We start from the raw sequence: 24,676 nt of genomic DNA, 5'->3' as shown, positions 1-24,676 counted from the left end.
ACTTACAGAGAACATTCCCAGATATCACAAATCATTATATGTCCTGACCCACCAACAGGATAGGCACACCTGAGGTGGTGTCACAGTGGTATACAGTCAGGAGGGAGTTACCTTGGAAGTTCTCAAGATGTGTTCCAATCGAGCATTGAGTCTGTACCCAATGAGGTGTCATAGCATCAGGTTGAAAATGGGCAAATATGGGAAGTCATACCCAGAGAAGTAAAATACAAATACAAAATACAAATAAAAATGAGGTGTGAATCTTGTGAAACTACAACACAGGAATACTTGTAGGCCAAACAGTGTAAGTAGCATGTGACAGAAAGATCTAAGCAATCTCAAAACCAATAGATCAGATCTAAGATCTGCAGTTCTGTCACACGTAGTCATGAGTGGCAGGGGACAACATGAGAAAAAACGAAGGACAAAGCAGCTCCACAAATGTCCCATTTTCAATGACAAGGGAGCCAAACACATTAATGCAAAAGGATGAATGAAATGCAAACATCTTTAACCAGAAAAACAAATTAGATAATGCATCCCCAACCTCCTCCTGAGGTCCCCAGCATCACAAATGCCATTTCAGCCAACTTGGTTCACTCCACATGATATGAAGAAATGGCTGAAGGCACTAGACACTGCAAAAACTATGGGACACTGACAACATGACGGAAATAGAGCTAAAGATCTATCTCTAGAACAAGCGGTGCTAGCAGCCAAGTTGTTTCAGCATAGCTATACCACTAGCAATGGGGAAAATTGTCCATGGATACCCTTTCTACATGAGAAGAAAGACAGCCAAACACAGCCTCGTTAATTTACTTTTAATCATCCATGAAGGGACGAAAGGTGTTATCAACAGTTCAATCAAGCAGTACTTACTCAACAATAACCTGCCAACTGACATTAGGTTTGGGTTCCACCAGGTCCACTGTTGACCTCACTTCAATCGGGTCTAAACATTTATAAAGGAGCTGAACATTATGACACTGATTTAATATTTGTTCAAATGGGGCATCAAGGAGTCAAGCAATACTCTAGTCAATGGTATACGTGATGTCATCCATTTTGGTCAGAATAATAGCAAAATTGGCTATTATTTAAATGGTGAAAAATTGCAGCATGCTGCTGTGCAGAAGGTGTCCTTATGCATGAATCACAAAAAGTTGGCTTGCAGATGCAGCTGGTAATTAAGACAGCAAATGGAATATTACCCTACATTGCTAGAGGGTGGACTTTAAAAACAGGAAGGTTATACTGTAGGCATTTAAGGTGCTGGTGAAGCCACACATGCCAAGTACTGTGTACAGTTTTGGTCTCCACACTTGAGAAAGGACATACTAGCAACAGAGGGGGTTCACTAGGTTAATTTAGGAATTGAGGGGTTTGGCAAATGAGGGGAGATTGAGTAGACTGGGATTATATTCATTGGAATTTAGAAGAATGGGGGGGGGGGATCTTAGAGAAATCAAAATAAGGGGGTGCAGATTTAGGACTGAGTTGATGAGGAAGTTCTTCACCCAAAGGGTTGTCAATCTGTGGCATTCCTTGCCCAATGAACCAGTTAAGCCTACCTTGTTTTTAAGGCAAAGATAGATTTTTGAAGGATAAAGGAACTAAGCTTTCTGGTGAACGGGCAGATAAGTGGACATGAGTCCAGGTAATCAGCCATGATTTTATAGACTAATGGTGGAGCAGGCTCAATGGGCCAGATGGCCTACTCCTGCTCCTAGTTCTCATGTAATCAGCAGAGACATTGTTCACTGGTTGGAGTCATACATTGCACAAAGGAAGGTGCTGATGGTTGTTGGAAGTCAATCATCTCAACTCCAGGATATCACTGTAGGAGCTCCTCAGAGTAATACCCTAGACCCAAACACCTTCAGCTGTTACACCTTCAGCTGTTGATTGTAAGGTTAGAAGTGGGGATGTACACTGATGATTGCACAATTTTCAAGTAACATTCATATCACAGAGATGACAGGCAATGAGAGAGAATCTATCATCTCTTCTTGACATTCATGGCATTGTAAACACCTGAATCCCCCTCAAAAGCAAATCATATAAAACTTAAATCATATAAATAGTGGCAACGAGAGCAGGTCAGAAGCTGAACATTCTGCAGCGGATAACACTCATCATCTTACTCCTGAAAGCCTGTCCACCAACTACAATGCACAGGTTAGTGTGATTGATAGGTAAAGCTCAACACATCCAGTTCAAAGCAGCTCACTTGATTAGTCCCCATCCAACAGCTTTAAAATTCACGCCTTCACTACTGACAACAGCAGCAATGTATACCATCTACAAGTACTGCAGTAGATCACAAAGTCACCTGAAACAGCAGCTTCCAAACCTGTGAATGAATTTTATAAATCAATAGCATCATATGGAGCTCAAGTCACAGTAAGGCTAGAGTCAGGCTGGGTGGTTTCCTTCTGTCAAGATCTTGAAGGAATCAGCCGGCTTCTTTTTGATGACCCAACAGTATTGCCGTCACTATTCTGCTACTTGGCATTGCTTCTCACATGATCTAATTCTCAAAAAGTCAGGATGTAATTTGCTGATGTGCCCTCTGGATTGTTCATCCAGGCAATATGGTTCCTAATTTGGTCACATAGCCACTGCATGGAACGTGGAAGGAAGAGTTATTCCTTTCTTTGTAATTCTTTCATGGGATATGCCACTAGCAAGGCATCATTGCCCATCCCTAATTATCCAGTAGATCTGGTGAAACAACATCTAGAGTGCCCACAGTTTTTAGGATGTACCTAAAACACTTGTAAGCTGTGTGGGAGTCCCACTATTTTGACCCAGTGACAGTGAAGGAATGGCAATATACTTCAGGTTGGTGAGATGCTTGAAAGGTGATTGTAGACCTTCTGGGGATTGGAGGGATTTTGGGAGGAGTTGTTGAGGTTTTTTAATGGAGTTTATGGGATTTTAAAGGGCAGTTTGTGGGTTTTTTTTGCGAGTCATTTGTGGCATTGCCAAAGGGAGCTTTGAGCAAGGTGGTAGCTCAATGGTAGCACTAGTGCCTCATGGTGCCAGGAACTTATGTTCGATTCTAGCCTTGGGTAAAAGTGTGGATGGAGTTATCCATTTTCCCCGCAGTTTCCTCCCACAGTTCCTCCCATGTGTGATGTGGGGTGGACAAAAACAGAAGACACATAACACCAGGTTCACCTAATTAAAGGGCTGTGAAAGCTGGTGATTTTAAATAAACTTGTTGGACTATCACCGGATTTTGTGTGACTTCTGACTTAGACCAAAGATGTGCTGGCTTGGTGGTTAGTCATGGTAAAATTGGGGGGGGGGAATGGGGATAGGTTGGGGGAGGGGGATAACGGGTGTAGGTCTGAGTTGGATGTTCTGTGGAGGGTCGGTGCGGACTTGATGGGCCGAATAGCTTCTTTCCGCACGGTATGGATTCTATGAATTTGATGGGAGCTTGCGGGATTCTCAGCGGTGGGCGGTTTTAGACGTGAGTTTGCGGGATTTTCGCTTGGGACGGGGTTCGGGGGAAGAGTTGCCTGTTTTCCGGCCTCCTGTCGCCGCCAGGCCGAGACTGAGTGCCCCCTGTGACGGGTGATCCCGGTCACTAATCCGGGAATGACGGAGTTTGATTCGGAGCCGGTCGGTACCTGTGGGCTGTCCTGCAGCGCCTCCTCCAGCAGCAGTTTATCCACAGGCGGCATCTTCACCAGAGACCGGGGCAGGCAGAAAACTCACAGATCAAGACAGGCCACAAAAACCGACAGATCAACCCACACAACGACAGTCCACTCAGCAACAGCGCGCGACCCCGCCTCCAACACCAGGGCACCACCCCGAGCGCGGCCCCGCCTCCAACACCAGGGCACCACCCTGAGCGCGGCCCCGCCTCCAACACCAGGGCACCACCCTGAGCGCGGCCCCGCCTCCAACACCAGGGCACCACCCCGAGCGCGGCCCCGCCTCCAACACCAGGGCACCACCCTGAGCGCGGCCCCGCCTCCAACACCAGGGCACCACCCCGAGCGCGGCCCCGCCTCCAACACCAGGGCGCGGCCAAGCCCTGTGCCCTCAACACGTGCAGAGTGCGCTCCTGCCAACGGCTGCGGCCTCTTACCCGCCCATGGGTCTACGGTTTCCATGGAAACCGGGATGGCGTCGAGGCAGAGCTTCATCTGGGTGTTGGAGCTGAAGGGTGATTATAGTGTGAGGCAAAGGATTTCAGAATATTGGTAATGAGGTTATATGGGATAGAGGAGATTGAATTGGGTATGGACAATTACAGACTGGGATGTAAGGGGATTTGGAGTGAGATGTGTGGGTTTACAGAATGTAGGTTTTGTTATACAGTATACAGTACTAAAACAGATCCACTTCCATCACTTCCCCTGCCGGCTCATTCCATAGTTGCACCACCTTCTGTATGGTAACGTTGCCCCTTAGGTCACGTTTAAATCTTTCCTCTCTAGCCTTTAAGTCCATGCCCTATACTTTTGGACTCCCCCACCCTTGGAAAAATATATTTTTTACTCACCCTATCCAGGTCCCTCATGATTTTATAAACCTCTGTCAGGTCACCCCTCAGCTTCCAGTGCTCCAGGGTGTGGGAAATAGAACCCACTCACTTCAATAATTTCAGTCCGAGACAAGATCTGAAGCAGCAGTATCTTTATTATACTCTTGCAAGAATGGTGTCTACAATCTAGGCACATCAAGTCCAACGAGCACACAACTTTTATATAATTCATTTGTCCATTGTTCCTCCCCTGTTTACATCTCCCACTTCTCTAAGCCCAATGCCCATTACTGTTGTTTATCTCTTGCCTTATCCGGCCTTGTGTGTAACAAAGTACAGGCACTTACCTGGCCATTTCACCACATCCCTCTGTGGTCCATAGTTAGCGTATATCCTCCTTCACTGCCATCTGCTTCCTTGCTCGCTAAAGCAACATTTCCTCCCATTCTTTGTCCACACTGAGCCTTATGACCTCTTGATTGTGGTTATTTTGTTTTTGCAGAAGCGGGAAACAGATGCTTATAACTGTTTGTACAAGCATATCTAGTTTAACCTACACGCCCTCCCCTCACAGCACCTTCTCTATTTGTCTGTAACGTCTGCCATTGTTTGCAGGCATATTTCATTCTTGTATGCACATTTTAGCTAATGCAAAAGCAATTATATAATTTCCTTCTTGATAACTCAGCTCTTGGCCGAAACAGTTATACACTGGTGTGAATTCATTTACCTTGCAGAAGCAATTATGGTTGCAGAAGTAACACTGCTTTACCTGTATCCCACAAGACGAAAAAGCCCCAGCCTATTCATCCTCTCCCTATAGCTCAAACTCTCTAATCCCAGCTGTGAGGCTGCTGCTCCTTTAAAAAGGTTAAGTTGTCCTTGGGTTTTTTTTTTCAAGATGGGTCCTAAAGGCAGAAGTTCCAATTTGCCTGGGTTAGGGACTTTGCTAATGGCTAACATATAATGCCTAAGGCAATAATCAGGGGAAAGGGTTTTTAGGGATTTTTTAAAAATCAGTAATACAATGAAAGGGGAGCGACCAGTACTCCCTGTTCGTTTTTATTCCCTAGATTTTTAGTTTTGAAGCTGCTGGTCAAAGAAAGCTGCTGGAGAAAAAAGGTTCCCTTATTCAACAGAGGTTTTCTGCTGACCCTCTCTCTGACATCTCTCCTGTAAGAACCTGTGTTTGAATTTACCTTTTTGCCAAGAGATGTGCTTATGGGATGTTGCAGAAATCGGAACAGCTTTGTTAAATTAGATCGTGTCTGTCAGGTTTTCAAATCGTTGTTATTCAAAATTCTGTTTTCTTTTGCTTGTGTTTCAATCAGTAGTCTTTCAATAAATTCTGTTTTGTTTAAAACTGTGTGGTTTGATCAGCTGCATCACTCCTGGAATATCCACGGTACACCTTAAAACAACTAGAAAAGTTAGAGTCTGGGCTATCTTCTTGAAATGTTTTGAGGGGGTCTGGCCTTATGATGTGAGATCTGCTCCATAGCTTTCTGCAGCATAGGAATTTGGGTGTCCCCATCCATAAAAGAGAAAGGACTAGCATCCGAATTCAGCAAGTAATAGGGAAGGCAAATGGAATCAAAAATAGAAATTGCTGGGAGAACTCAGCATATCTGGCAAATCTGTGGAGAGAAAGCAGTTAACATTCTTCTGAACAGGCAAATAGACTGTTAGTCTTTATTTCAAAAGGAATAGTTTTGGGAGGTTTCAATAAAACTGTATAAGGCACCATTCAGACCACAGCTGGAATACTGTGAACAGTTTTGGGCCTTTTATCAAAAGAAAGACATATGGCATTGGAGGCTGTTTAGAGGAGGTTCACTAGGCTGTTACTGAGCATTGAGGGAATGTGTTCTGGGGAAAGATGGAGTAGATTGGGCCTGTACTCATTTGAATATAGAAAAATGAAATGTGACTTTATTGAAAATACAAGATTTGTAGAGAAAAAAACAAAAATCAAAGAATTGCAGATGCTGGAAATCTGAAATCATGTTTTTGGTTTTGTAGGGGACCTAACAAGGTAAATGTAAAAAAAATTGTTCCCCTTGTATAAGAGTTCAGGACCATAGGCCATAGTCTCAGCTTAAGGGGGTGCACATTTAAGACAGAGCTAAGGAGTAATTTCTTCTCATAGAGGGGAGCGAATCAGTAGAATTCCATACAAGATGCAATTGAGTTTTTGATGAACTACTGACTCAAGATTTCCTAATCTTGCATTTTTCTCTCTCCCTCTAATATGTACTTGCTTTCAAAGAAGGCTGCAATATTTTTATTGTTTGTGCCAGATTCAGCAATGCTAGGTTATCTGCCCCTGCTAAAGGAATTTCTAGTGCTCCAATTTTCCATATTCCTTATCCAATATTTTAATGTCAAATATCTGCTTAAGAGAGCGGGCACAGAATAAAGAGAGCGTGGGAATAAAGAAATGGCAGTGCAGTGGAACAAATATTTTGTCTTCCTTCACAGTAACAGACAAAGGGGGATTTGAGAGGGAGGATTCAAAATCTTAATCATTTGCTGCATAAACGTATCATTGTTTTTGCTAATCACTTTGAATGTTAGTTCTAGTTCCTATTGCAAATGGCATTTTCTCCTTATCCACTCAGACCAGGCCCCCCATCATTTTGAATATCTCTAATGAATCTCTCAACCTTCACCCCCAAGGAGATCTACAACTTCTCCAGTACATCAAGATAACAACATGCTGATCCATGGAAGCATCTGTATGATTTTTCTTCTGCACTCTCTTTATTGCCGTCACATAGAGCCATTGAGTCAAACAGCACCTTCGGGAACAGACCCTTCAGTCCAAACAGTCCATGCCGAATGTAGTCCCAAACGCCTGCTCCTGTCCCATATCCCTCCAAACCTTTCTTAGTCATGTATTTATCCAAATGTCTTTTAAACACTGTAATTGTACCCGCATCCACTACTTTCTCAGGAAGTTCATTCCACATGTGAACCACCCTTTATGTAAAAAAAAGCTTCATGTCTTTTTTAAATCTCTTTCCTCTCACCTTAAAAATGTGTCCCCTCGTCACGAAATGAGGGAATTAACTCTATCTATACCTCTCATTATTTTATAAACTTCTATCAGTTTGCCTTTGAAATAATTGATATTCCTGGTTGCATGGTGTTTAGGAAAGATAGAAAAGGTCAAAAAGGAGGAATTTCAGCATTGATTGAGTAGAATTTTAGTGTTGAACGGAAAGGATGTCCCAGATGGGTCAGGAAGAGAATTTGTTTCAGCTAACCCAAGAAGAGAATCTGTTTCAATTGAGGATTATTCTCCAGTTAATTTGAGCCACTGTTTAACACAGCTTGAACATGTCTACCTTCATTTTGTCATCATACTGCAGTCGATCATCTTACTAGATGATAGTTTGATGTTGAGAGTTGAGAACAGAAGCAAGTCAAACAGTCAGGGCAGGCAGGAACAAGGTAAGACTAATAAATTAAACTGCATTTATTTCAACACAAGGGGCCTAACAGGGAAGGCAGATGAACTCGGGCATGGTTAGGAACATGGGACTTGGATATCATAGCAATTACAGAAACATGGCTCAGGGATGGGCAGGACTGGCTGCTTAATGTTCCGGGGAAGTGGCATTTTTGATAAGGGATAGCATTACAGCTGTGCTGAGGTACAATATTCCCAGAAATACATCCAGGGAAGTTATTTGGGTGGAACTGAGAGATAAGAAGGGGATGTTAACCTTATTGGGATTGTATTATAGACCCCCTAATAGTCAAAGGGAAATTGAGAAACAAACTTGTAAGGAGATCTCAGCTATCTGTCAGAATAATAGGGTGGTTATGGTAGGGGATTTTAACTTTCCAAACATAGACTGGGACTGCCATAGTGTTAAAGGTTTAGATGGAGAGGAATTTGTTAAGTGTATACAAGAAAATTTTCTGATTCAGTATGTGGATGTACCTACTAGAGAAGGTGCAAAACTTGACCTACTCTTGGGAAATAAGGCAGGGCAAGTGACTGAGGTGTCAGTGGGGGAGAACTTTGGGGCCGGTGGCCATAATTCTATTAGATTTAAAATAATGATGGAAAAGGATAGACCAGATCTAAAAGTTGAAGTTCTAAATTGGAGAAAGGCTAATTTTCATGGTATTCGGCAAGTACTTTTGAAAGCTGATTGGGGACAGATGTTTGCAGGTGAAGGGATGGCTTGAAAGTGGGAAGCCTTCAGAAATGAGATAACAAGAATCCAGAGAAAGGAAAGGCTGGTAGGTATAGGGAATGCTGGATGACTAAAGAAATTGAGGATTTGGTTAAGAAAAAGAAGGAAGCATATGTAAGGTAAGGCCAGGATAGATCATGTGAATCCTTAGAGTATAAAGACAGTAGGAGTATGCTTAAGAGGGAAATCAGGAGGGCAAAAAGGGGACATGAGATAGCTTTGGCAAAGAGAATTAAAGAGAATCCAAAGGGTTTTTACAAATACATTAAGGGCAAAAGGGTAACTAGGGAGAGGTTAGGGCCCCTCAAAGATCAGCAAGGCGGCCTTTGTGTGGAGCCGCAGAGAATGGGGGAGATACTAAATGAGTATTTTGCATCAGATTTACTGTGGAAAAGAATATGGAAGATATAGACTGGAGGGAAATAGATGGTGACATCTTGCAAAATGTCCATATTACAGAGAAGGAAGTGCTGGATGTCTTGAACCACGTAAAGGTGGATACGTCCCCAGCTGGAGTACTATTGCAGTTCTGGTCACCACACCTTAGGAAGAATGTGATTGCACTGGAGGAGATTCACCAAGATGTCTCTGGTACATTGATGACATCAGCGATATTGCTTCCCTCATTCATTTGGAATTGGAAAAATCCAGTAATTTTACTTTAAGTTTCCACCCTGCTCTCATCTTCCCCTAGCGCACTCTGACTCTTCCCTTCCCTTCCTCTATCTCTCTGTTTCCATTTCTGGGGATAAACTGGCCACCGATATCCGCTCATTGATTCTCATAGTACCTGGACAATATATCCTCACAGCCTGTATCCAGTAAAAACTCTACCAATTTCTCTGTCTCCGTCACATCTGTTCTAATAATGCCACGTTCCACAGCAGGACCACAGAAATGTCCACCTTTTTCTTCAACTGAGCATTCCCTACCACATACAATGACATAGGTTAAAGAAAAAGGGACAAGGTCCTTTTTCGCATCAGAGAACACTGGGAGCAAGGCGGAAGTGAAGGCAGAGCACAAAGCTGGTCGGGAAGGTAAATGATTGTTATTGTTATTAGAGTGGGTGTGTTCTAGACCCCAGGTCCTACAAAGTAGGGCCTCCATCCCTCCCTCCTCCTCCTCTAAACTAAATTAAAAGTGCACAGACTTGCCCCAAAAAGAGGGTCCAAGGAAGCTCCTGTGGATTGAAGACTGAGGCTTCAGCTCAGGAGTCTTTGACAAGGAGGTTGAGTGAAGTGATTACACCACAGTTGAAGAGGGTGAAGACATGACTGCCAAGCTGGTTCAGTGTGCTACATGCTTGATGTGGGAGGTCAACGACTCTGGTGTGTCTGGCTCGTATAAGTGTGGAAAGTGTGTGCACGTTCAGCTACTGACAGAACATATTGCAGCACTGATGAAAGAACTCGAGGACTTTAGGCTCATCCGAGAAAACGAGATCTTTCTGGACAAGACCTTCAGCGAGGTTATGACACCAATCGTACCAGAAGAGAGCAAACAATGAGGAAGGCAGAGAGGAGACAGGTGCAAGAGACCCCGGGGGAAGTACCTGTCAAGAACAAATTGAATCTTTTGGAAACAGTAGAGACAGATGACACTGCCAGTCCGCGAGGCGGCCAGGTCTGTCAATCAAACGTTGGTGCAGAGGCAGAGCAGAAGAGTCGGACATCACACAGAGCCGTGATAATAGGGAACTCCATAGTGAGAGGAACCGTCCGGGGTTTTTGTGGCAGCAGATGGGTCTTAAGGTAGATGTGTTGCCTTCCTGGTGCCAGGGTTAAAGACATCCAGACAGAGTGCAGGAAATCCTCAAGGACGAAGGTGAAGAGCCAGAGGTGGTGGTACATGTCGGCACAAATGATGTCGGGAAGAAGAGGAGGAACATACTATAGCGGGACTTTGGAGAATCAGGAAGAAGGCTGAAAAGCAGGACGTCCAAGGTGGTTATCTCCGGTTTGCTTCCAGTTCCTCGGGCTGGTGAGACCAGAAACAGGGAGATAATGGACTTGAACGTGTGGCTGGGGAGCTGGTGCAGGAAAAAGGATTTAAATTCTTGGATCACTGGGGTATGTTTTGTGGTAAGCATAAATTCTCCAAGAGAGACGGTTTGCACCTTAATAGGTTGGGACCAGCATTCTGGCAGGCAGGTTTGCTACTGCAACACAGCTATGTTTAAAATAAGTAGCGGGGGGAGGGGACAAACTGGATGTTTAAGAAGGAAATTGAAGGGAAAGTTAGAACAAAGGAAGTCAAGAAAGACAACGGTATCAATGAGACAGAAAACTCAGAAAGGGATCATGCTGTAAGGTTGAGTGAAATAGGAGTTGATGGGAAGAGTGAGGGCAGTAACAAATTAAAAGTACTATACATGAATACACGAAGCATTCGAAATCAGATGGATGAGCTTGAGGCTCTTTTGGATATTGGCAGATACAGTATTGTGGGGATAACTGAGACGTGGCTTCAAGTGGACAGGGCCTGGGAAATGAATATTCAAGGCTACACGTGCTATCGTAAGGACAGACTGACGGGCAGAGGGGGTGGGGTGGCCATGTTGGTAGGGGATGATATTCAGTCTCTTGCGTGGGGGGACCTAGAAACAGGGGATGTAGAGTCAGTGTGAATAGAGCTGAGAAATACTAAGGGTAAAAAGACCCTCTTGGGAGTTATCGACAGGCCCCCAAACAGTAGTCTGGGATGTCGGATGTAAGTTGAATCAGGAGCTGAAATTGGCCTGTCGCAAAGATGTTACTACAGTTGTTATGGGAGATTTCAACATACAGGTAGACTGGGAGAATCAGGATGGTATTGGACCCCAAGAAAGAGACTTTGTGGAGTGCCTCAGAGATGGATTCTTAGAACAGCTGGTGCTGGAGCCGACCAGGGAGAAGGCAATTCTGGATCTGGTATTGTGCAACGAACCAGAATTGGTCAGGGACCTCGAAGTGAAGGAGCCATTGGGAAGTAGTGACCATAATACAATAAGCTTCAATCTGCAATTTGAGAGGGAGAGGGTACAATCGGAAGTGACAATATTTATGTTGAATAAAGGGAACTATGGAGCTATGAGGAGCTGGCCAAAGTTCAATGGTGCAATACCTTAGCAGGGATGACAGTGGAGGAACAATGGCGGATATTTCTGTGTATAATGCAGAAGTTGCAGGATCACTTCATTCCAAAAAGGAAGAATGATCCGAGGAGGAGGCATGGGTGGCCGTGGCTGATGAGGGAAGTTAAGGAACATATAAAGTTAAAAGAGAAGAAGTATAACATATCAAAGATAAGTGGGAAAACGGAGGACTGGGAAGCTTTTAAAGAACAACAGAGGATTACTAAGAAGGAAATACGCAGAGAAAAAATGAGGTAAACTGGCCAATAATATAAAGAAGGAAAGTAAAAGTTTTTTTAGGTATGTGAAAGGCAAAAAAATGGTTAAGACTAAAATTGGGCCCTTGAAGACAGAAACAGGGGAATATATTACAGGGAACGAAGAAATGGCAGAAGAATTGAATTGGTACTTCAGATCTGTGTTCACTGGGGAAGACACAAGCAATCTCCCTGAGGGAACAGTGGCTGAAGGACCTGAACTGAAGGGAATTTATATTTGCCAGGAATTGGTGTTGGAGAGACTGTTAGGTCTGAAGGTTGATAAGTCCCCGGGGCCTGATGGTCTGCATCCCAGGGTACTGAAGGAGGTGACTCGAGAAATCGTGGATGCATTGGTGGTTATTTTCCAGAGTTCGATAGATTCGGGATCAGTTCCTGCGGATTGGAGGGTGGCTACGGTTGTACCACTTTTTAAGAAAGGTGGGAGAGAGAAAGCAGGAAATTATAGACCAGTTAGTTTGACCTCAGTGGTGAGAAAGATGCTGGAGTCTATTATAAAAGATGAAATTACGACACAGGATATTACGACATAGTAGTAACAGGATAGGTCAGAGTCAGCGTGGATTTATGAAGGGGAACTCATGCTTGACTAATCTTCTGGATTGTTTTGAGGATGTAACTCTGAAGATGGATGAGGGAGATCCAGTCGATGTAGTGTACCTGGACTTTCAGAAAGCTTTTGATAGGAGGTTAGTGAGCAAAAGTAGGGCGCATGGTATTGGGGACAAAGTACTAACTTGGATTGAAAGTTGGTTGGCTGATAGGAAACAAAGAGTATTGATAAACGGCTCAATTTCGGAATGGCAGGCAGTGACCAGTGGGGTACCGCAGAGATCAGTCCTGGGACCGCAGCATTTTACAATATATGTTAATGATACAGAAGATGGTATTAGCAATAACATTAGCAAATTTGCTGATGATACTAAGCTGGGTGGTAGGGTGAAATGTGATGAGGATGTTAGGAGATTACAGGGTGACCTGGACAAGTTAGGTGAGTGGTCAGATGCATGGCAGATGCAGTTTAATGTGGATAAATGTATGGTTATCCACTTGGGTGGCAAGAACAGGAAGGCAGATTACTACCTAAATGGAATCAATTTAGGTAAAGGGACAGTACAGAAAGATCTGGGTGTTCTTGTACACCAGTCAATGAATGTAAGCATGCAGGTACAGCAGGTAGTGAAGAAGGCTAATAGCATGCTGGCCTTCATAACAAGAGGGATTGAGTATAGAAGCAAAGAGGTTCTTCTCCAGCTGTACAGGGCCCTGGTGAGACCACACCTGGAGTACTGTGTGCAGTTCTAGTCTCCAAATTTGAGGAAAGACATTCTGGCTATTGAGGCAGTGCAGCGTACTTTCACGAGGTCAATTCCTGAAATGGCGGAATTACCTTACACTGAAAGACTGGAGTGATTGGGTTTGTATACCCTTGAGTTTAGAAGACTGAGAGGGGATCTGATCGAGACATATGAGATTATTAAAGGATTGGACACTCTGGAGGCAGGAAACATGTTTCTGCTGATGGGTGAGTGCCGAACCAGAGGACACAGCTTAAAAATACGTGGTAGACCATTTAGGACAGAGATGAGGAGAAACTTCTTCACCCAGAGAGTAGTGCTGTGTGGAATGCTCTTCCCCATAGGGCAGTGGAAGCCCAGTCTCTGGATTCATTTAAGAAAGAGTTGGATAGAGCTCTCAAGGATTGTGGAATCAAGGGTTATGGAGATAAGGCAGGGACAGGATACTGATTAAGGATGATCAGCCATGATCATATTGAATGGTGGTGCAGGCTTGAAGGGCAGAATGGCCTACTCCTGCACCTATTGTCTATTGTCTAAAAGCAGAATATAGGAAGCAAGGAAGAAAGTTAAGAAATGGTAGTGATCTCAGGATTACTACCAGTGCCATGTACTAGTCAGAGTAGAAATAACAGGATATATCTGATTAACATGAGGCTGAAAAGATGGTTTCAGGGGAGTATTTCAGGTTCCTGGGCATTGGGGGGTGGTACCTGTCCAAATTGAATGTGTTACACCTGGACAGGACTGGGACTGATGTCCTCGAGGAAGTGTTTGCTAGACTGATGTGGCAGGGGATGGTAACCTATGTAGGAGTCAGAGGAGGAAGGGGCAAGGACAAAAACAAAAGGTGAAAAGGGGAATATGAAAAGTGATGGGCACAGAAACCAAGGATAAAATTCAAACAGGGTTATTGAGAAAAATATTGGGAGTGAGACAGCAATGTTTAAAAGACAAGCTTAAAGGCTTTGTGCCTTAATGCATGGAGCATTTTTAGATTAGATTACTTACACACTGTAAGGAAACAGGCCCTTCGGCCCAACAAGTCCACACCGACCCACTGAAGCACAACCCACCCATACCCCTACATTTACCCCTTCATCTAACACTATTGGCAATTTAGCATGGCCAATTCACCTGGCCTGCACATCTTTGGACGGTGGGAGGAAACCGGAGCACCTGGAGGAAACCCACACAGACATAGGGAGAATGTGCAAACTCCACACAGTCAGTCGCCTGAGGTGGGAATTGAACCCAGGTCTCTGGCACTGTGAGACAGCAGTACTTACCACTGTGCTACCGTGCCGCCCTTTAAAGCCTACTGCACCTGGTATTCCCAGGTGGTCTCCCATCCAAGTTGCAGTAAAGTGAATGAACTAATCACACAGATAGATGTAAATGAGTACAATAAAATTGGGATAATGGAGACATAGCTGCAAGGTGACCAGGGATGGGAACTGAATGTCCCAGGATATTCAGTATTTAGGAAGGACAGACAAAAACGAAAAGGTAGCATTGCTGGTTAAAGAGGAAATTAACACAATACTGATAAAATGTGGAGTCTGTGTGGGTAGAGTTGAGAAATACCAGGGGCAAAAAACATTACTGGGTTTCATATACAGACCCTCCAAACTGCAATGGTAATGTTGGGAATGGCATTAAACAGGAAATTAGAGATGCACTAGATAAGGGAATACTGGTGATCATTTTAATCTGCACGTAGATTGGGAAAATCAAATTGGCCACAATGTTATAGAAGCGGAATTCATGGAGTGTATAGGGGATGGTTTCTTGACCAATATGTGGAGAATCACTTGGGGATGAGTGACCATAACATAATAGAATTTTTTATCAAGGTGGAGAGTGAGGTAGTTAATTGAGAGACTAGGATGCTGAATCTTAATAAAGGAAACTATGAGCATATGAGGCAAGAGTTGGCTTTGATAACTTGGAGAGAGTTACTTAAAGGGATGACAGTCCATAGGCAATGGCAAACATTCAAGGAATGCATGGGGGAACTGCAACAACTGTTTATTCTGTCTGGCACAAACGCAAAATGGGTTAAAGGGCCAATCCATGGCTTTCAAAGAAAATCATCTGAACCAAGGAAGAAGCATGCAGGTTGGCCATGAAAAAATAATATGTCTGAGGATTGGAAGCAGTTTAAAATTCAGAAAAGAAGGACCAAAGGATTGACTAAGAAGGGGAAAATGCAGCACGAAAATAAACTTGCAGGGAACATGAAGACTGACACTAAGAGTTTCTATAAGTATGTGAAGAGAAAGAAACTGGTGAAGACAAATGTGGGTCCTCTACAGACAGAAATGGGGGCATGTAAAAAAGGGGACAAAGAAATGGCTGAGCAACTGAATATATACTTTGGTTCTGTCTTCGCAAAAGAGGACACAAATCAGATACCAGAAATGTTGGAGAATGCAAGATTTAGTGAGAGGGAAGAACTTAAAGCAATATTAGTAGAGAAATTGTGCTGGAAATATTGATGGGATTGAAGGCTGATAAATCCCCAGGGCCTGATAATCTGTCCTAAAGTATTTAAGGAAGTGGCTCGAGAAATAGTGGATACAGTGGTGGTCATCTTCCAGTCTATAGACTGTGGAACAGTCCCTACAGATTGGAGGGTGGCTGATATCAATTTAATATTCAAAAAGGGAGGTAGAGAGGAAACAAGGTCAGTAAGCCTAACATTGGTAAAGGGGAAAATTCTCAAATCCATTATCAAGGACATTTTGGTGGAGCATTTAGAAAATGGTGGCAGGATCAGACAGAGTCAGCATGGATTTATGAAGGGGAAATTATACTTGACAAATCTGTTAGAATTCTATGAAGATGTAACTAGTAGAGTTGAACATAGAACATAAGAACGTAAGACATAGGAGCAGGAATAGGCCTTCTGGCCCTTGGAGCCCTCTCTGCCATTCCATAAGATCGTGGCTGATCTTTCCGTGGCTTCAGCTCTGCTTCCCTGCCCTCTCACCCAGAACCCTTATTTGTCTACTATTCAAAAAAGTATCTATCTTAGCTTTAAAGGCATTCAATGAAGAACTCTCAACTAATTCACTGGGCATGGAATTCCAAAGATTCACAACCCTCCTCTCAAGTTCCTTCTCAATTCAGTTCTAAATCTGCTCCCCTTAATTTTGAGGCTATACACTCTTGTCCTAGTTTCACCTGCCTGTGGAAACATCCTCTCTACTTCTATCTTATCTATTCCCTTCATAGTTTTATATGTTTCTATTAGATCCCCCTCATTCTTCTAAATTCCAATAAATATAGTCCCAGTCTGCTAAGTCTCTCCTCATAAGCCAACCCCCTCAACTCCAGAATCAACCTAGTGAACCTCCACTGCATCCCCTCTAGTGATAGTATATTCTTTCTCAAGTAAGGAGACCAAAACTACAAACACTACTCCAGATTTGGCCTCACCAGCACCCTGTACAGATGCAACATAACCTCCCTGCTTTTAAGTTCAATCCCTTTAGCAATGACTAGCTGCCTCACAGCACCTGGGACTCCAGTTTGATTCCAACCTTGGGCGACTGTTGTGTGGATGTTACACGTTCTCCCTGTATTTGTGTGGGGTTCCTCAGGGTGCTCCAGTTTCCTCTCACAGTTCAAAGACTTGCAAGTTAGGTGGATTGTCGATGCTATAGTGTCTAGAGACATGCAGACTAGACGGATTAGCCATGGGAAATGCAGGGTTACAGGGATAGAATGTAACCCCAAAACAAAACTGCAGATGCTGGAATCCAAGGTTGACAAGCAGGAGACTGGAAGAACACAGCAAGCCAGGCAGCATCAGGAGGTGAAGAAGTTAATGTTTCGGGTGTGACCCTGGAGCACAGCATGAAGTGCAATCACTACCTGAGAATAGCAGAAAGTGCAAGTTGACCCTGATGGTTATCCGTCCCGCCCAATCACGATAGGTCCATGTCATCATCATGGATTAGTGGTGCTGGAAGAGCACAGCAGTTCAGGCAGCACCCAAGGAACAGCGAAATCAACGTTTCAGGCAAAAGCCCTTCATCAAGAATAAAGGCGGAGAGCCTGAAACATGGAGAGATAAGCTAGAGGAGGGTGGGGAAAAAGTAGCATAGAGTACACATGGTTGAAGAGCTTCAGGGCAGAGGAAATGACCTGGGCGTTGCAGTGGGAGAGGGACTCCCTGAGATTGTTGGGCAGGCACCGCCCACCTACGGTGATTGATGGCCGCTCCGCTTGTCCATGGGATTGTCATAGACTGGCCCCGCCTCTCCCTTGCGGTTCAGCCTCCGCGCCGTTGATTGACAGCGCTGTGACCAGCCCTTGTCGCCAAAGTCCATGCGCGCGGGTGACTGGCTGTTCCGTTGCCGTGGTGACGAGGGCGGGGCCTGGAGTGCGCTGCTGTTGGCATGGGCTGCGGCAACTCGACAGCGGCCGCCACCGAGAGTGGAGGTATGGCCCGGGGGAAAGGTCCGAGCGGGTGAAGGGGAAAGGAAGGTGAGGAACGGGGACTGTAACTTGGGAGGTGAATCACGGATGCAGGGGGAGACCAGTCGGGCAATGAGCATCATTGGCACGAAACAATCTCCTGCTTCTTACCCAACACGCTGGCACACTTTTTATATAAACAATTCTCCGATGTCGGCTGGGGGAGGCGGGAAGAATGTGACCCCCCACCCCCCTCCGTCTCTTGGGTGGGGGTGGGGTTCAGGGTCCGAGGGTAAGTGCGAGTGAAGGTGAGGGAAGGGCTTGCTGGGGGAAAGGACCAGAAAGGTTAGCGATCCAGTTAAGGGTATGGCAGGGAATGATGGGTCCGGGAGGAAGAGGAGGGAGTGGTTTATGGGAGAGTGAGAGATGCCTGGGACGAGGAGGGTTGGGTGGGGGGGGGGGGGGGGAGTGGGTGGAGAGTGAGGAGCTGCCCAGGTGATGGGGGAAGAGAGTGTGAGGAGATTAGGGGGCTCAGTTGTGTGTGTGTATGAGAGATGGGGCATGAGTTGGGGTGGGGTGCCCAGATTGGGCACATGTGTTGCAGACAGGGATGGATTGGTTTAGGTGCAGGAATTGAGAGAGAAACGAGCTGCCGGCCACAGGTTTGGGGCTGGGGATCTAATGTGCGAACCGACCATGCCCACTGGCCAGATTGTCCATCTTCAGGAGAATGTTTCTGTGGAGGATCCTGAGAGTCAATGAAGTGGAAACCCGATATTGTGCGGTTCACCTTGGCCCTCGCGGCCATGCTGTCAAAAGTACTTGGTTTGATAGCAAGCTAAGTTTATGAGGCCACTTGGATAACATCGGTCTTCCATTTTTCCAGAAATTTGTGGAATCTGAAAAACTCTCTGCAGCATCAAATTTTGAGCGTTCTAAGAATGGTTTTGTGGTTCAACTAAACATAAATTAAGTCATTCAGATCTAGTGGTGAGTGATAAAAATTAGTTAAAATTTTTGCAGCAAGGGAACAACAAGTGTTGTAGAATAAAACCAATAAATGCTAGAATAATCAGGTCAGACAATGTTTGTTTGTTTTATTCATTTGTGAGACTTGGGTTTCATTGGCTGGCCAGCATTGATAGCCCATCCCTATTTGCCCTTGAGAAGGTGGTGGTGAGCTGCTTTCTTGAACCGCTGCAGTCCACTTGCTATGGGTTGACTCACAAAGCCGGTAGGGAGGGAATTCCAGAATTTTGACCCAATGACTATGAAGGAATGGCGGTATATTTCCAAGTCAGAGTGGTGAGGGCTTGGAGGGGCTCTTGCAGGTGGTGGTGTTCCCAAGTTACTGCTGCTTTTGTCTTTCTAGGTGGAAGTGGTCATGGGTTTAGAAGGTGCTGTCTAAGGATCTTTGGTGAATTTGTCCAGTGCATCTTGTAAATAGTACACGCTGCTGCTACTGAGTGCCAGTGGTGGAGGGTTTGAATATTTGTAGATGTGGTGCCAATCAAGTAAGTTGCTTTGTGCTGGATGGTGTCAAGCTTCTTGAGTGTTGTTGGAGCTGCACTCATCCAGGCATGTGGGGAGTATTCCATCACACTCCTGACTTGTGCCTTGTAGATAGACTTTGAGTGTCAGGAGGTGTTACTCACCGCAGTATCCCTCGTCTCTGACCCGCTCTTGTAACCATTGTGATTATGTGGTGAATCCAGTTGAGTTTCTGGTCAATGGTAACCCCAAGGATGTTGAGAGTGGGAGATTCAGTGTTGGTAATACCGTTGAATGTCAAGGGGCAGTGGTTAGCGTGTCTCTTACTGGTTATGGTCATTGTCTGGCATTTGTTTAGTGCAAATGTTACTTGCCACTTGTCGGCCCGTGCCTGGATATTGTCTAGATGCATTTGAGCACAGACTGCTTCAGTATCTGAGGAATCGCGAATGGTCCTGAAGACTGTACAGTCATTGGTGAACCTTATGACAGAGGGAAGGTCATTGATGAAGCAGCTGAAGATAGTTGGGCCTAGGACAGTACCATGAGAGACACCTGCAGAGACATCCTGGAGCTGAAATGACTGACCGTCTACAACCACAATCATCATCTTTTGTGCCAGGTATGACTCTAACCAATGGAGTGTTTGCCTCCGACACACATTGATGCCAGTTTTGCCAGGGCTCCTTGATGCCATACTCAATCAAATATGGCCTTGATGTCAAAGGCTGTCACTCTCATGTCACCTGTGGAATTCAGCTCTTTTGTCCATGTTTGAACCAAGACTAAATGAGATCAAAAGCTGAGTGACCCTGGTGAAACCCAGACTGAACAGGTTGTTGCTGAGGAGGTGCTACTTGATAGCACTTTTTAAAAAATATATACTTTTATTGAAACATATTTTTAAAATCTTAGAACAAATGAAAAACAATACAATTCAAAACAATACTAAGAAAGAACACCAGAAACAAATTTAAAAACCCAAACCGCCCTCATGTACAAATGTATAAATATATATAAAAAATGTTTAAAAACCCAACTAACTACTAAACTAAATAAATAATAACCAACAACAAACTAATAAATAACAATAATAATACAGCTCAGCAAAACAAAACACTAACTGTCGAATATCGAGAGCATTACTTTTGACATGTTCATACATTCACAGTTCCCCTTTTCTGGATGTTGGACTCGTAAAGCACAAAAACAAATGGCCATATAAAAGACCCTATTAGTGTGGCAGACAAATCGGTGTCCAAGTAGTCCAAAAAGGGCCATCATGCCTTATAGAAATGTTCAGTTTTGTGGTGTACCATACTTGTAAAAAAATCCAAGGGGATATGCTCCATAACAAACTTACGCCAACCCGACAGGCCCAGGGGATTTTGGGATAGCCAACCTAACAAGATATTTTTTCTTGCACAGAAAGTGAGGATGCTGAAAAGTTTTTCTCTTATGCGCATCTTCAGGGAATACACTGGGCAGGCCAAGAAGAAGAGATATTGGGTCCTTCTCTACCCTTACACCCAAAATCCCCTCCATTGTACCTGCCACAGTGCTCCAGTATGTTTGAAGCCTGCCACAGGACCTGAGACAATGGCTAAGAATGCCTGTACTAACTTTACACTTGGGACATGTTGAAGATACCCCTGGGTTAAATTTTGACAAATTATCCGGAGCCAAGTGGACCCTGTGGAGAATTTTCAAGTGTAAAGCATGGGCCCTATTGCAAATTGATATCTTTCTTGCGTTTTCCCAAATATCTTCCCATGTCTCTGAGGACATCCTCAATGCCTAGTTCTCTTTCCCACACCCTGCAAAGTCGATTGAATTAATCTGAGGAGTCATTCCCTCCCCTCAACTGATGATATAAACTGCTGACAGAAAGTATACTCTTAGCACTGAGCACCCTTCACTCTATGTCGGATTTGTAGGAATCAGTCAAAAGTATTGTCTTTTTTAAAATAAAATCAAAAATTTTAAAAAAATTAGATTAGATTCCTTATAGTGTGGAAACAGGCCCTTTGGCCCAACAAGTCCACACCGACCTTCCGAAGAGCAACCCACCCACCAGACCCATTCCCCTAAACTTACCTTGACTATATCACCTAACACTATGGGCAATTTAGCATAGCCCATTCACCTAACCTGCATGCCTTTGGACTGTGGGAGGAACCTGGAGGAAACCCATTCAAACTCCACGCAGTCACCTGAGACGGGAATTGAGTCCAGGTCCCTGGTGCTGTGAGGCAGCAGTGTTAACCACTGAGCCACCGTGCCACCCCTTTCATAGATGATTAGATTACCTGCAGTGTAGAAACAGGTCCTTTGGCCCAACACGTCCACACCGACCCTCCGAAGAGCAACCCACCCAGACCCATTCCCCCACCCTAAGTAATACAATGGGACAATTTAGCATGGTCAGTTCACCTGGCCTGCATGTCTTTGTGATTGTAGGTGAATGTGCAAACTCCACACAAACAAGGCAGAAATCAAACCTGGATCCCTAGCACTGTGAGACAGCAGTGCTATCCACTGTGCCAACCATTGCTTGTTGAAAACGTTATGAGGCTCGTCTGGTCCTCTTTAACAATCAAAGATAACACAGTTTTTAGCCTCAAAATAAGAGTCTTAGAGAGCATTTTAAAGTCAACATTTAAGAATGAAACGGGCCTGTAAGAAGAACAGTCCTCTGAGACTTTTCCTTTGTTAAGAATAAGCGAAATATTGGCCTATCTTAGAGATGGCGGGAGACAATCATGACTGTACAAATCATTGAACATGTTGAGCAACGGGCCTGACAATATGCTTACGAATTTCTTATAGAATTCACTGGGAAGTCCATCCACTCTTTCCACTCTGACGCTGCTTCAAAGCCTCCTGCACCTTTTGCAACGGCATTGAGAAAAGACACCTGTTCAGGAGTCTTAGCCAGGAGCTCCAGATCTTTGAAACAGCACTCTATCTTGGCCTGCCGCTCCTCACAACCCTCAGATTGGTAGAATTCAGAGTAAAATCTCTGGAATGCTGCATTAATCTTTTTGGAATCATATGTTAGGTTCCCAGACCCTTCCCTAATGGACGTAATCGCTTGAGGGGCACTCCTTTTCCTGGCAAGATATGCTAGGTACTTGTCAATGTTGTGGGGAAAAACACCTGTCTGTGTTAGAATCGGAATCAATGACAGAGCATATTGCACAAGGAAATACTGGAGGTCGGGGGAGAGAAAGACACCAACAGCACAGTGGTCAGCTGCGAGTCTTCTCCTGACCCAGAGCACATGTCAAGAAACTTTTATACATCTTTTGATACAATAGGCCAATGATGAGATTATTGTCTATGTAACATGGTTTGTTTGTGGCAATTATTTCAGAATCATTGATAGTTTCGATACAGTCTTTGTCAGTTCCAGCGCAGCCTTTCTCAATTTCTACGTGATTGTTGTCAGTTTCAATGTCTGGACGGAAATCCATTGCTGTGGTAATAGGCACTAATCGATTTTTCTGAGAAGGACGATTACTGCAGCTCTGGCTATTAGCATTTCATCCTGGATGTAGATTTGCTCACTGAGCTGGAAGGTTCATTTTCAGACGTTTCGTCACCATACTAGATAACATCTTCAGTGAGCCTCCAGACGAAGCATAGCTGATGATTCCTGCTTTCTTGATCAGCAATGCTTCGTCTGGAGGCTCACTGAAGATGTTATCTAGTATGGTGACGAAATGTTTGAAAATGAACCTTCCAACTCTGAGCAAATCTACATCCAGAACCTCAATCTAAGCGACAAATCTTCTCAAAACTCATTAGCATTTCGTATTGAGTCTGTATCAAGCTGTTAGCGTTTCTGTAAGAGGTGTTGATTGGACCCAGACACTTCAGCAGATAGTGTTTGTTACTCATGTATTCTCTCCCCTACCCACTTTAAACTAATCAACTGGGTTGTGAGTTAAATGCGTGGCTACAGGGATGGTGCAGGAGGGAGGGATTTCGGTACTTGGATAACTGGGGTTCTTTCTGGGGAAGGTGGGACCTCTATAAACAGGATGGTCTGCACCTGAACCTGAGGGGCACCAGTATCCTTGGGGGGAGGTTTGCTAGTGCTCTTGGGGGGGGTTGAAACTAACTCTGCAGGGGCATGGGAACCCAGACTGTAGCTTTAGGGTGCAGGACCTGGAGTGTAGGGTGGTTAGGAATATGGCATCAATCTTAAAGGAGGGTGCCTGTAAACAGAAGAGTGGCTTGAAGTGTGTATGCTTTAATGCCAGAAGTATACGAAATAAGGTAGGTGAACTTGCAGCGTGGGTTGGTACCTGGGACTTCGATGTTGTGGCTATTACGGAGACATGGCTAGATCAGGGACAGGATTAGCTGTTGCAGGTTCCAGGGTTTAAATGTTTTAGTCGGGTCAGAGGTGGAGATAAAAGGGGGGGGGGGGGCGGTGGCTTTGCTTGTCAAAGATAGTATTACAGCGGTGGAAAGGAAGATGGACGAAGATTTGCCATCTGAGGTAGTTTGGGTTGAGGTTAGGAATAGGAGAGGTGAGGTCACCCTGTTAGGAGTCTTTTACAGGCCTCCTAATAGTCCTAGAATCGTTGAAGAAAGGATTGCGAAGATGATTCAGGAGAAGAGTGATAGTAATAGGGTGGTTGTTATTGGGGTCTTTAACTTTCCTGATATTGATTGGGAAAGCTATAGCTCAAGTTCGTTAGATGGGTCAGTGTTTGTGCAATGTGTGCAGGAGAGTTTCCTGATACAATATGTAGATAAGCCAACAAGAGGTGAGGCCATACTGGATTTGGTTCTGGGTAACGAACCAGGCCAGGTATTAGAACTAGAGGTAGGTGAGCACTTTGGGGACAGTGACCACAATTCGGTGATTTTTACTCTAGTGATGGAGAGGGATAAGTGTGTACTACAGGGCAAGAGTTATAGCTGGGGGCAGGGAAATTATGATGCGTTGAGGCATGACTTAGGATGTGTGGATTGGAAAAGTAGATTCCAAGGCAAGAGCGTAATTGATATGTGGAACTTGTTCAAGGAGCAACTATTGAGTGTCCTTGATAAGTACGTACCTATCAGGCAGGGAGGAAAGGGTCGTGTGAGGGAGCCGTGGTTCAATAAGGAGTTGGAATCCCTTGTTAAATGGAAGAGGGCGGCCTTTGTAAAGATGAGGCGTGAAGGTTCAATAGGGGCGATTGAGAGTTATAAGGTAGCCCGGAAGGACCTGAAGAGAGAGCTAAGAGCAGCAAGGAGGGGACATGGAAGGTCCTTAGTTGGTAGGATTAGGGAAAACCCTAAGGCTTTCTATAGGTATGTTAGGAATAAAAGAATGACTAGGGAAG

General features: G+C 44.5%; 1 protein-coding gene across 1 annotated transcript in view; it reads right to left on the bottom strand.

Moving 5' to 3' along the window:
• Positions 1 to 3,847, bottom strand: part of appl2 (adaptor protein, phosphotyrosine interaction, PH domain and leucine zipper containing 2) — a 153,737-nt gene extending 149,890 nt beyond the window's left edge. Inside the window, exon 1 of the mRNA XM_072562432.1 lies at positions 3,645 to 3,847. Coding sequence (XP_072418533.1) covers positions 3,645 to 3,698 — 54 coding nt within the window. The 5' untranslated portion in view covers positions 3,699 to 3,847. The remainder of the gene's footprint in view (positions 1 to 3,644) is intronic.
• Positions 3,848 to 24,676: the final 20,829 nt, after the last annotated feature.

The sequence above is a fragment of the Chiloscyllium punctatum genome, chromosome 44 (assembly GCF_047496795.1).
Source record: "Chiloscyllium punctatum isolate Juve2018m chromosome 44, sChiPun1.3, whole genome shotgun sequence".
NCBI lineage: Eukaryota > Metazoa > Chordata > Chondrichthyes > Orectolobiformes > Hemiscylliidae > Chiloscyllium > Chiloscyllium punctatum.
This window is presented reverse-complemented; position numbering and strand designations above follow the sequence as displayed.